Source organism: Girardinichthys multiradiatus, chromosome 5 (assembly GCF_021462225.1).
Source record: "Girardinichthys multiradiatus isolate DD_20200921_A chromosome 5, DD_fGirMul_XY1, whole genome shotgun sequence".
In the NCBI taxonomy this organism is placed as follows: Eukaryota; Metazoa; Chordata; class Actinopteri; order Cyprinodontiformes; family Goodeidae; genus Girardinichthys; species Girardinichthys multiradiatus.
The window spans coordinates 14,978,873-14,991,745 of record NC_061798.1 but is presented as its reverse complement, the minus strand read 5'-3'; the positions used below and the strand labels follow the sequence as shown (position 1 = coordinate 14,991,745).

The window sequence follows — 12,873 nt, the reverse complement described above, 5'->3', positions numbered from 1 at the left end:
GACCTCTCACACAATTTTTCTTGTGAATTCAGGTTTCTTGTTCGGAGCAGTTTGCAGAGAAGTTCTCCGATCACAGCTGGCTGTGCTTGGTGGGACCAGACCATCTGTCCCTCATCAGTTTTCCAGCTCTGATCCAGGCAGCTCTGATCCTCCATCCAGGACCCTTAATCTGTGACCAGATACCCTGCTGAACAAAATGATATCCACAGCATGATGCTGCCACCACCATGTTTCTCAGTGGGGATTGTGTTTTCAGAGGGATATCCAGTGTTACTTTTCCATCACACAATGATTTGCATGCTGGCCAAAATGTTGGTTCAGTTTTGGTCTCATCTGAACAGAGCACCTTTCAACCACATGTAAAACTGCTGATCGGACATTTACAGTCTTTCTCTCTCTCTCTACAGTAGGGTTCTCCCTCCCACTCTTCAATAAAATGCCAGATTTGTGAAGAGCTCATGTTTTAGTTGTCCTGCCCTCCGATTCCCCCAGTTAAGCTGTGGATCCCTACAGCTCCTCTGGAATTGCCATTTGTCCTTGGTTGTGTCTCTGATTAATGCCTTTATTAACTGCTCTTTCAGTTTAAGTGGAGAGCCATGTGTTGGTAGATATGCATACCCTTTTCATGCTTAGATGATGGACTGAACACAGACTGTAAGATGTTCAAAAGCCTGGGATGTACATTGTAATATTTAACCCTGCTTTAAACATCTCCAAAACGTTACCTCTGACCTGTCTGTCTGCTGTGTCCCTTGGTCTCCATAATGCTGATTGTTTCCTATTGTTTTCTAAAAAAAAAAAAACATGTCAGACCTTAACAGAACAGCAGGATTTATACTGACAACAACTAACACACAGGTTGCTCTGCTTACTAATGTCTTCTACTTCTAAAGGTAAAAGGTTGCCCTGGATTGTATCCAAAGGTATCACAGTGAAGTGATTGGATACAAATGCACACCACAGCTTTAACATATTTGTTAGGAAAATAATGTAAAACCATTTTCTATGCTCTTAACAATTATGCAACAGTTTGATTGTCTATAACATCAAATCCCAACAAAGAATATGTATTAATGTTTGTGGATGTAGAGTCACAACATGTTGCAACATGAATTTCTTTCTTTCAGAATAATGCTTGGGTAATTTATTCTTACTTATCAGGACATCCCCAACCCATCTAATTTTGACACAATACAATTTATTCAGCAGCTATTTAATGGCACTCTGTAAATGCAGTTTTAACATTTCCTCTATAAAAATCAAACTTCCCTACTGAGTAAAAGACGACTCCTATAAATAGCTGCTGATAGAGGAAGTTTGAATGATACAGGATTCATTGTGTAGGTTAATGATATTTCCCATTAGGTAAAACAGAATAAAATGGTCTGAGAATAGAACTGTTAATTTATATTTGTGACCTATATCAGGAAATACACCTTAGACTGAGTCTAAACCAATAAAGCAATCATTCAATGAGCTTGAAATGATAAAGAAACTAAATCTCAAATTTATAATGCAAAAAAACAAAAAACAAATTAAGACTGAGCTCAAATAAATGCATCATGTAATGACATGTAATGCAATGACAAATTGATCAATCAGTTGTGCATTGCAAAAAACCAGGGCAATGGTCTAAACATTACAATGATGTATTTGTGGCTGCAGGATATTGGACTTTAAGGACCAGGTTTGTTGGTGTACATCATAGTGTCCAAATGATAATTCTGCTAAGAAGAGTGGGCCAAAATTCCTCCCCATTGATTCATCACCAGTAGTTCCTTTTCACATTTAAATTCTAATCTACTCTCATTTTTAAAGTCTTGATACACATTTCTTAGACACCTTACAGTAGATTCAAGTAACTAGAACCAAGTAAAACAACAGAACTGTTGTTTCAGATGGTTTTACTTAAAAAAGAACAGAGAAGCTAAAATTACAAGCAAAAGGTTTTGCTGTGAGTTTCCATCATTAGTTGTCTCCATCAGCACATTAGTATGTGCCCACATGGCCAAAACACACCATAAGTTAAAATGTGTTGGATTACTGCCATACTTACTGAGCACAGCATTGTACAGCAGTCACATGTCAACTGGAGAGTCTATGTGGTATTATGAATCAAACGCATACAGCAAGGTCGAAAGTCACGAGGGTGGATTATATGTGCAATTTCCCTACCCACACTTTGACGCTTTGTAGAAACAACCCGTTATTTTCCTTCCAGGTCTTGGTTGTGACTCAATGAAGTAAAGGGTTCTCACAAAAGCAGAGATTCAGGTTATGAAAAAATTAAACTGAAACTGGTTTACTCATTTGTGTCAAACTATTGCAGCGGATTACTACAATAGTGTTAAATATTTATGATAAGACGTGATTAAAAGGAAAGTTTAGTTGGGTAGTGTGGAGTAATTATTAGTAGTCAGTATCTTCTCTGTATTACACGGCATTGAAAAGAATCTCATTTTGTTTTTTTTTTAAATCAGGGAATTTTTACATAAAACAACATTTAAAGCATGTTTAAGTGCTATAAGAGGCATTCTTTACACATCATGAGAAAACCCTGTTTTATCAGCTCTCGACACATAATTGTTTGTGATGAGACAGCTGAAAGCACTCTACTCTGAATCAGCTGTAACCTGCAGTACCAAAATCAAATCGAGACCATGTCCTGTAGAGAGATAAAAGGATATCTTTATATCCTTGATAGCTTTATATAGAGGAGCCAGTGTCAGTCAGAGAGACAAACAGCAACAGAAATCTGCTATTTTAATAGGTCTTGCTCTGAGTAGCTATTAGCTTGGATCCATCAGGAGAACTCCTTACAAATTCTTCAAAAGATGCTAGGAAATCTTGATAATAAATAATTTGTATGGCAAAACGTTCCTTGACGAGAAGACACGTATAGGGGTAAGGAGCAACAGTTGTCGATAGATTTTGGAATTAATAACAATAATAATAATAATAATAACAAAGGCTTTAGTAAAATACAGTAGAGGTCCTATGATGCTGTGGGACTGTTGTGTTGCCTATATTTCTCAAAGCAGTGAAAGACACATCATCACAGCACCAAAAAAAGATATAAATTCTCTGGAGTTTTACATTTGTTGCATTTTTGATACAAAGAACGGTGCTAAAGTAACGTATAACCGTGGTGGGTGACCCAGTTAAAGGCAGGATATGACTGTATGCAGGCGCTAGTGTGGATATGTCAGTGAGAAAAAGGTTTTCTCTTTAGTTCAATCACAGGTGTCTCCCATATGCTGGAAAAGCTCTAACTATAAAATGGGAACTGAAAAAAAAAAAATGAGGAATGTTTAAACACACTCTAACCTTTGATTGGTTCCGCCTTAGCGTTGATCACTGCATTGTTTCCATTAGCTTCTGCAATTTCACAAAATGTATTTCCATCCAAAGTTACATCAGTTTTTCATCAAGACCCTGTAGAGATTATGGGAGAATCTGACAGCTGCACAAATTCCTCTCCAGGGGATCCTAAAGATCTTCAGAGGAATTAAGGTCTGGACTTGTTGGCGGCCAGACCATGTGTGAAAATGATGTCTGTGTTTTTTTCCAGCAAATGTTTTCACAAATATGAAGGTTCCCACTATCCTTCCAGTTTTTATTCATTCGTCAGACAGTTCTTTACCGATTAATCTGAACCTTCTAAAACAGATTAAAATCTTCGCCACTACTACAAGACGTTTTCCTACCTGGTTGTTTAAGAAATCGGAAGCTACTCTCTACATGAGTTAGCGTTAAATAGCTTGTTGAAACCATCCATGCGGTAGTTATCCAATTGGAGGTTCTTACCTATATAAACCCAGGAGGTGATTTCTGTCAGACAGCCAGTGTATGATGTGATGGAGAGCAGAACTGTGCTCTGTTGTTGTTCTAGATGTAGCAGGAAGACTCAATTAATACAGAAGATTTTCTCTTCTTTACTGAGCTGCTTGTTGAAGCTGTGCTGTGCTGTGCTTGGCGCAGCTACAAGCCAGCATCATGCTGAAAAAGAATGAGTGCTGGAGTAAATCCTGGCAGGTCGTTCAGTATAAGGTAAACAACTTGCACTCATCATTATTTTAGCTTTTTAATTTTTTCCACCTGAAACATTTTTATTTGTTTTTAAAGAATTCTAGAAATTGAAGATTATTTATAATTATTTATATAAAAAGAGTATTTTCATTGCAAAAACCAGGCATTTTAGCAGAGCTGTGCAGGTTGTATTCACTTTAGCTACAGCATTTGAATGCATAAAAATGTTGTTAGCCTTAATAAACAGTGGCTGTAAAGGTCTCTGAATATCATTTTTCAAAACCCCCCACAGACCTTCTGTTGGATTTATGTCTGTACTTTGATTGGGCCATTATAACACATGAATATGTGTTATTCTAAACTATTCTATTGTGGCTCTGGTTGAATGTTTAGAGTAATGATCTTGCTGGAGGCTCAGCATCCACTGCGATATTAAGTCTTTTGCAGCCTCTAACAGAGTTTTCTCCAGGATTGTCTTGTAGCTCCACCCAGCCAACTATTAACTTGCCTCTCTGTCCCAGCTAAAGAAAGGCTTACCCACAGCATGATGCTGCCTCCACCATGTTTCCCACTTATAAGTACAAATGAAAAACAAAACAAAACAAATCTCTGATATTTAAGGAAAACAATCAAAAAGAAGTGCCTCAATTACAGTGTAACTGATATAAAAAAGTGCAACCCTTTGTCTCGGAGTAGTGGTTGCTGGCAGAATGCAGTCATTTGGAGGAGCTGAGTGCAGCAGAGGGATGGGCTGAGGTAGCGCGGAGAGGTAAACTGAAGCCAAGTCAAATAAAGCTAAACTTGGAGCACCGGCTCAGGTCCTGGCAGTGTGCTCAGTCTGGCAGAGACACTCATAAACCCATACACACACACTGCACCGAGCCAGTGCAATGTTTACACACTGAGGCAGCACTTCGGACAGCAGGCAATTATGATCCCTCCTAACTCACTCAACCAGAGAATGAAGAGCATCTCTCCACAGATGCTGTGTTTAAACCACAAGAAACCACCATCCTCTTGTGGCCTTTTCAACTTTTAACAGCAGCAGCTGTGATCCAGCTAGTTTGCAGAAACACAGACACGCTGTTTGTTGTTACAACAGTGAGCAAATCTAAAAGTTTAACCAAGGGATCCCTGCAGATTAGCTGCATCGCGCATAATCGAGGCTGGCTCTGGTGGGCTGAAGGGAGGGGCTCAAATGGAGCAGTCATGCTAATCAGTCACACCCACAGAAAAAGGTGTGCCCAGCTTCTGGATGTTATGTCAAGAACTCGAGTCTTCTTGTTGCAGCTTCATGAAAAACCCCACTCAGCTCGTGTTTGGTTTGGATCAAGACATGAACTGCCTGCAAAATCCCTGCTTGGCTCCACTGGCAGTATTGATTACACCATCATATGAATAAGATGAGGCTTCCATCAGATCTAAAATAACAGGTCAGAAGTCATGAGCAGCTGGGTCTAACTGGGTTCCAAACCTAAATTTCATGTTGCGTTGACAATTTTCACACTTCAGCAAGGAATCAGGAAAGATCCAAGTAACAGAAGAAGAAAATTTCATTTTGATGAAATAGATTTTTAACCCTCAGTAAAATTAAGAGTTCATATATTGGTACATCTAAAAAAAGTCGTGAAATTTTTATATTTTTATCACTCACTTCAGAAATTTTAACTCATATATTATAGATTCATTACACAGAGTGAAATACTTCATCTTTCTTTCTTGTATTGTGATGACTGTGGTTTACAGATAATGAAAAACCAAAATTCAATGTCTCAGAAAATTAGATTATTACCCAAAATCAATAAAAAAAATGATATTTTAAACATAAATGCAGGATTCTGAAAATAATGCTAATTTCTATTCACTCAATACTTGGTTGGGGCTTCTTTTGCATTAATTATTGCATCAATGTGGCGTGGCAAAGAGGCGACCTCTGCTGAGGTGGAATGAAAGCCCACGTTGCTTTGACCTTAAGGTCATCTGCATTGTTGGGTCTGGGGTCTCTCATCTTAACAATAATCCATAAATTCTCTATGGGGTTCAGGTCACCACCGAGGTCATTGAACCAGCCTTTGCTACTTTTGGCAGTGTGTCCCAGTACCAATTTCCTGGTAGATGGCTGTGTTGAGCGTCAACTTCAGAAAACATATTGGACCAACACCAGCAGATGACATGGCACCTCAAACCTTCATTAACTGTGAAAACTTCCCGCTGGACTTCAAGCATTGTGGGTTCTGTGACTTATAACTCTTCCTCCAGAATCAGGGACCTTGATTTCCAAATGAATGCAGATTTTACTTTTATCTGAAAAGTGAACTTGGGGCCATTGAGCAACAGTCCAGTTCTTTCTCTCCTTAGCCCAGGTAAGACACTTATAGCCCATGTGTAGGATTTGTCTGTGTGTAGAGGGTCTTGATGTGCTGACTCCAGCCTAGTCCACTCCTTGTGAAGGTCTGAATGAATTTTGTTTGACAATGCTCTCAAGGCAGCGGTTATCCATGTTGTTGGTGCAACTTTTCCGATGCTTTTTCCTTCCACTCAACTTCTTATGAATATGCTTAGATACAGCACTCTGAACAACCAGCTTCTTTAGCAATGGCGTTTTGTGGCTTACCGTCATTAAGGGTGTCTATAAAACCATTAGTAAAAAGAGCAGAAAGCTCTTTAATTTAATCTCTGAGGATGAAAATGTTAAACACAATGTAAAGTGTTAACCATAATGACACCTTTGATAAAATTAATTTTATTGAAGGAGCATTATGTCACATTGAAAAATAAAAAAATAAAAATCTAAATATAACCTTTATTTGGAGTACATTTATTCAATGTGGAAAGAAAAGTTTTTTTTTTTTAACAAAACCACTGATGGCACATTTATTGGTGCCCCTGCTGTTAGCAATTTGTACAACCCCCTCTTACCTAAAGGACAGTGCTTAGTGCTTTACTTTTTTTAAGCAATAACAAAAATATATACAGTACAGACCAAAGGTTTAGAAACACCTTCTCATTCTCATTCAGTTTTCTTTATTTTCCTGACCATGAATATTGTAGCTTCACACTGACGGCATCAACACTATGAATTAACACACGTGGAATTATATACTGAACAAAAAGTGTGAAACAACTGAAAATATGTCTTATATTCTAGGTTCTTCAAAGTAGCCACCTTTTGCTTTGATTACTGCTCCACACACTCTTGGCATTCTGTTGATGAGCTTCAAGAGGTCGTCACCTGAAATGGTTTTCTAACAGGCTTGAAGGAGTTCCCAGAGATGCTTAGCACTTGTTGGCCCTTTTGCCTTCACTCTGCGGTCCAGCTCACCCAAACCATCTGGATTGGGTTCAGGTCCGGTGACTGTTGAGGCCAGGTCATCTGGCGCAGCACCCCATCACTCTCCTTCTTGGTCAAATAGCCCTTACACAGCCTGGAGGTGTGTTTGGGGTCATTGTCCTGTTGAAAAATAAATGATGGTCCAACTAAACGCAAATCGGATGGAATAGCATGCCGCTGCAAGATGCTGTGGTAGCCATGCTGGTTCAGTATGCCTTCAATTTTGAATAAATCCCCAACAGTGTCACCAGCAAAGCACCCCCACACCATCACACCTCCTCCTCCATGCATCACGGTGGGAACCAGGCATGTAGAGTCCATCCGTTCACCTCTTCTGCGCCGCACAAAGACACGGTGGTTGGAACCAAAGATCTCAAACTTGGACTCATCAGACCAAAGCACAGATTTCCACTGGTCTAATGTCCATTCCTTTTGTTCTTTAGCCCAAACAAGTCTCTTCTGCTTGTTGCCTGTCCTCAGCATTGGTTTCCTAGCAGCTATTTTACCATGAAGGCCTGATTCACACAGTCTCCTCTTAACTGTTGTTCTAGAGACGTGTCTGCTGCTAGAACTCTGTGTGGCATTGACCTGTTCTCTAATCTGAGCTGCTGTTAACCTGTGATTTCTGAGGCTGGTGACTCGGATGAACTTATCGTCCGCAGCAGAGGTGACTCTTGGTCTTCCTTTCCTGGGGCGATCCTCATGTGAGCCAGTTTCTTTGTAGCGCTTGATGGTTTTTGCGACTGCACTTGGGGACACTTTCAAAGTTTTCCCAATTGTTCGGACTGACTGACCTTCATTTCTTAAAGTAACGATGACCACTCGTTTTTCTTTACTTAGCTGCTTTTTTCTTGCCATAATACAAATTCTAACAGTCTATTCAGTAGGTCTATCAGCTGTGTACTGTATCCACCTCCTGCACAACACAACTGATGGTTCCAACCCCATTTATAAGGCTTGAAATCCCACTTATTAAACCTGACAGGGCACACCTGTGAAGTGAAAACCATTTCAGGTGACTACCTCTTGAAGCTCATCAACAGAATGCCAAGAGTGTGTGGAGCAGTAATCAAAGCAAAAGGTGGCTACTTTGAAGAACCTAGAATATAAGACATATTTTCAGTTGTTTCACACTTTTTTGTTCAGTATATAATTCCACATGTGTTAATTCATAGTTTTGATGCCTTCAGTGTGAAGCTACAATATTCATGGTCATGAAAATAAAGACAACTCTTTGAATGAGAAGGTATGTCCAAACTTTTGGTCTGTACTGTACAGGTCCTTCTCAAAATATTAGCATATTGTGATAAAGTTTATTATTTTCCATAATGTCTTGATGAAAATGTAACATTCATATATTTTAGATTCATTGCACACTAACTGAAATATTTCAGGTCTTTTATTGTCTTAATATGGATGATTTTGGCATACAGTTCATGAAAACCCAAAATTCCTATCTCACAAAATTAGCTTATTTCATCCGACCAATAAAAGAAAAGTGTTTTTAATACAAAAAACATCAACCTTCAAATAATCATGTACAGTTATGCACTCAATACTTGGTCGGGAATCCTTTGGCAGAAATGACTGCTTCAATGCGGCGTGGCATGGAGGCAATCAGCCTGTGGCACTGCTGAGGTCTTATGGAGGCCCAGGATGCTTCGATAGCGGCCTTTAGCTCATCCAGAGTGTTGGGTCTTGAGTCTCTCAACGTTCTCTTCACAATATCCCACAGATTCTCTATGGGGTTCAGGTCAGGAGAGTTGGCAGGCCAATTGAGCACAGTGATACCATGGTCAGTAAACCATTTACCAGTGGTTTTGGCACTGTGAGCAGGTGCCAGTTCGTGCTGAAAAATGAAATCTTCATCTCCATAAAGCTTTTCAGCAGATGGAAGCATGAAGTGCTCCAAAATCTCCTGATAGCTAGCTGCATTGACCCAGCCCTTGATAAAACACAGTGGACCAACACCAGCAGCTGACACGGCACCCCAGACCATCACTGACTGTGGGTACTTGACACTGGACTTCTGGCATTTTGGCATTTCCTTCTCCCCAGTCTTCCTCCAGACTCTGGCACCTTGATTTCCGAATGACATGCAGAATTTGCTTTCATCCGAAAAAAGTACTTTGGACCACTGAGCAACAGTCCAGTGCTGCTTTGCTGTAGCCCAGGTCTGGGGAATGCGGCACCTGTAGCCCATTTCCTGCACACACCTGTGCACGGTGGCTCTGGATGTTTCTACTCCAGACTCAGTCCACTGCTTCCGCAGGTCCCCCAAGGTCTGGAATCGGCTCTTCTCCACAATCTTCCTCAGGGTCCGGTCACCTCTTCTCGTTGTGCAGCGTTTTCTGCCACACTTTTTCCTTCCCACAGACTTCCCACTGAGGTGCCTTGATACAGCACTCTGGGAACAGCCTATTCATTCAGAAATTTCTTTCTGTGTCTTACCCTCTTGCTTGAGGGTGTCAATAGTGGCCTTCTGGACAGCAGTCAGGTCGGCAGTCTTACCCATGATTGGGGTTTTGAGTGATGAACCAGGCTGGGAGTTTTAAAGGCCTCAGGAATCTTTTGCAGGTGTTTAGAGTTAACTCGTTGATTCAGATGATTAGGTTCATAGCTCGTTTAGAGACCCTTTTAATGATATGCTAATTATGTGAGATAGGAATTTTGGGTTTTCATGAGCTGTATGCCAAAATCATCCGTATTAAGACAATAAAAGACCTGAAATATTTCAGTTAGTGTGCAATGAATCTAAAATATATGAATGTTACATTTTCATCAAGACATTATGGAAAATAATGAACTTTATCACAATATGCTAATATTTTGAGAAGGACCTGTATGTGCAACAGAAACTGAGGCAACTCCATGCTGACCCGATGGATGATGAAAAATCTTAGTCACATCAGGAGAAAGGATTTTGTTGGAAACATTTGTGTTGACTGGACTTTGAGGTAATCTTATCATACCCAAAATCAGGTGCAGCATTCCTCCTCACAGGAAAAAAAAGATTCTTATACTAGATGACAAACTGTGAAGCTTGTTTTTATTCCCAACTTGCCTGAGCGTGCTCTTTTACACCTCTGCAGGAGCCCATGAAAACAAACTCTGAATGTGTGTGTGTATGTGTGTGTGTGTGCGTGGTGTGCTTCCATATGCTTCAACCAAAGCCCTGGCATTCAAAGTGACTGACGTGTTTAGACAGGAGACAATCTGAGACAATTTTCATGTCATATCTGAGTTTGCATTGGAAGCAGGCAACCCCAGACACAAAGAATGCAGACTCCGTGTGTGCTGAAATAATGAGCTGTATTTTACAGTACAGACTTGACAATAAATCAATAAAACAGAAAATATGTGCAAAAGAGTAAAAGGAAAAAATATCTTTAAAGTGATAAACAGCTTTTTTCTTTGGATCAGTGAAGTGCACAAGAAACAGTAACATTCAGACGTTCACGTACAAACGCACCAAGCTGCAGCTTGGGTCTGAGGAGTTCAGTGTGTTGGGATGATACAGTAAAACATTTACATCCTACAGATTGTCTCAGCGGCACAGGCTTCACACCCGAGCGTTGTTTGGCAATAACTTAGAGGCTTCTCCCGTCCTGGACGGGGAGGGCCACCGTTTAAACATTCCCCATCCTTGCAGACGAATCAAAGTGTATTCAGAGGTGAAAAACAGGATGTGAAATGGACTGGATATATTGTATTACTCTTCCTGTGAGCTGCTGTCGCTAAATGAAGTTAAAATGCACACGGTCAGGAAGCTAGAAATGCAGAGGACAAATCAAAAATATCTGAACCTGGGTCACCCCTCTGACCTCAACATATTTCAGCAGCCCAGTGTAGCACCCAGCATCATTTAGATAATGTCACATTCAGACTTTATAGTAGATAAACCGAAAACAACACTATGAGGCGAATTACCAGTAGCACGTTTTGTTCTGGTGTTTTCTTTGGGACCGACTTTGCGTAACAGTGATCACGCCCCAGAATACTGCGTCTTTGTTCTTCCAACTAAGCATAAAGATGATCTTTGGCCAGTTTAGTCTCATCAGATCAGACAAATAAACCATGTGGGTCTTCTTTATGATGCAAACACACAAAGGTGAGAATCTGTCTGATCTTCTGTTTGAACACTAGGGGCTCAGTGCAAACTCTGGGGGGTTGTTTATCTGTTAAAGTAGGGGAAAGTTCTCTCATCCTGCATTTCTACACTCGTCTTTAAGCTGTTCCAGAAAACATTCTCATTTCTCATTTAATTAAAATTCTGGAGGTGTGAGAGATCAAGTGGGGAATCGTCTTAAATTATTCTTTAGGGCTTTCACAGCACTCTCTTCATTCTGGCTGTTAATACATGCAGCTACTAACGTTTAGCTCAGACTGTTCTGCCATTCAGCTGTGAAACTGCCATCAAAGTCCCATCTTTCAGGGGCTCAGGGGAGTGTCTGTCCTTCAAGGTCAGCGTTTATGCCCAGGCTGGTGAGGAGCTTCTGGAGGTGTGCAATGGTGGTAGCCAGCTGTGTCTTTTCTTCTTCCAGAGCAGAAACCTGCTGCTTCAACTGACCCTCTGACTGGGCCAGGGCCTCCACTCGACTCTCCAGGTGGCAGACTCGCGCATGGGACACCTGTGTGAAAACAGCATCAGAGAACAGTAGTTTGAATGAGCAGACTACAGGAGAACAGTGTCTTGCAGAACAGTGCATGTCTCTTGGATTTTTTTTACAGTTTTTTATGTTACAACCCAAAACCTCAATGTATCTTATTGAGATTTTATGTTACAGATTAGCACAATGTAGTGCACAACTGTGGATGGGAAGGGAAGCCATACATGGTTTTCAATTATTTTACACATTAAATCTGAAATGAGTGGTGTGGCACCCTCAGTCAATACTTTGTAAAATAGCCTTTTATTGCAATCAGACCTGCAAGTTCAAGCCTTGTTCAAGCCTTCATGAGGAACAGTAAATTGAGGTGTCTGATGTCGCCTCGTACGGCAGAGCCAGGGCCCCACCCTGGCCTGGGGTTAGGGTTCATCGGAGAGGGCGTGGGGGCAGTGTTAATCTTCGCGGGACCCGGCTGGGCCAAGCCCTAAAGAGAGATGCAAGGCCATTTCCCAGTGGGCCCACCACCTGCAGGCGGAACCATGCGGGACCGGTGTAAAGAGGATCGGGCCACGGTCGAAGGCAGAGACCTCAACGACCTATTGGATGCTTAAACTGGCTCTAGAGACGTGGAATGTCACCTACATGGGGGTAAGGAGCCCGAGCTTGTGCCGGAGGTCAACAGATGGCGGCTATAAATATTTGGGCTCACCTCCATGCTCAGTGTGGGTCTGGAAACCAGCTCCATGAGGGAGGTTGGACTATCTTGTACTCTGCAGTGGCCCATAGGGAAAGGCGATGGGCTGGGGTGGGTTTTGTTTGTCGCACCCCCAGTCATCGCATGTTGGGGATTACCCCGTTGGATGAAAGGGGCGCATCCCTGCGCCTTCGTGTCGGGGAAGGGTC

The 12,873-nt window shown here is 41.2% G+C and overlaps 1 protein-coding gene across 5 annotated transcripts in view; it reads right to left on the bottom strand.

Moving 5' to 3' along the window:
- Positions 1-10,653: 10,653 nt before the first annotated feature.
- Positions 10,654-12,873, bottom strand: part of tbc1d1 (TBC1 (tre-2/USP6, BUB2, cdc16) domain family, member 1) — a 72,066-nt gene continuing 69,846 nt past the window's right edge. For all 5 annotated transcript variants that reach the window (XM_047365502.1, XM_047365505.1, XM_047365506.1 and 2 more), the window contains one exon: positions 10,654-11,991. In XM_047365502.1, the coding sequence (XP_047221458.1) occupies positions 11,800-11,991 (192 nt within the window). In that variant the 3' untranslated portion in view covers positions 10,654-11,799. The remainder of the gene's footprint in view (positions 11,992-12,873) is intronic.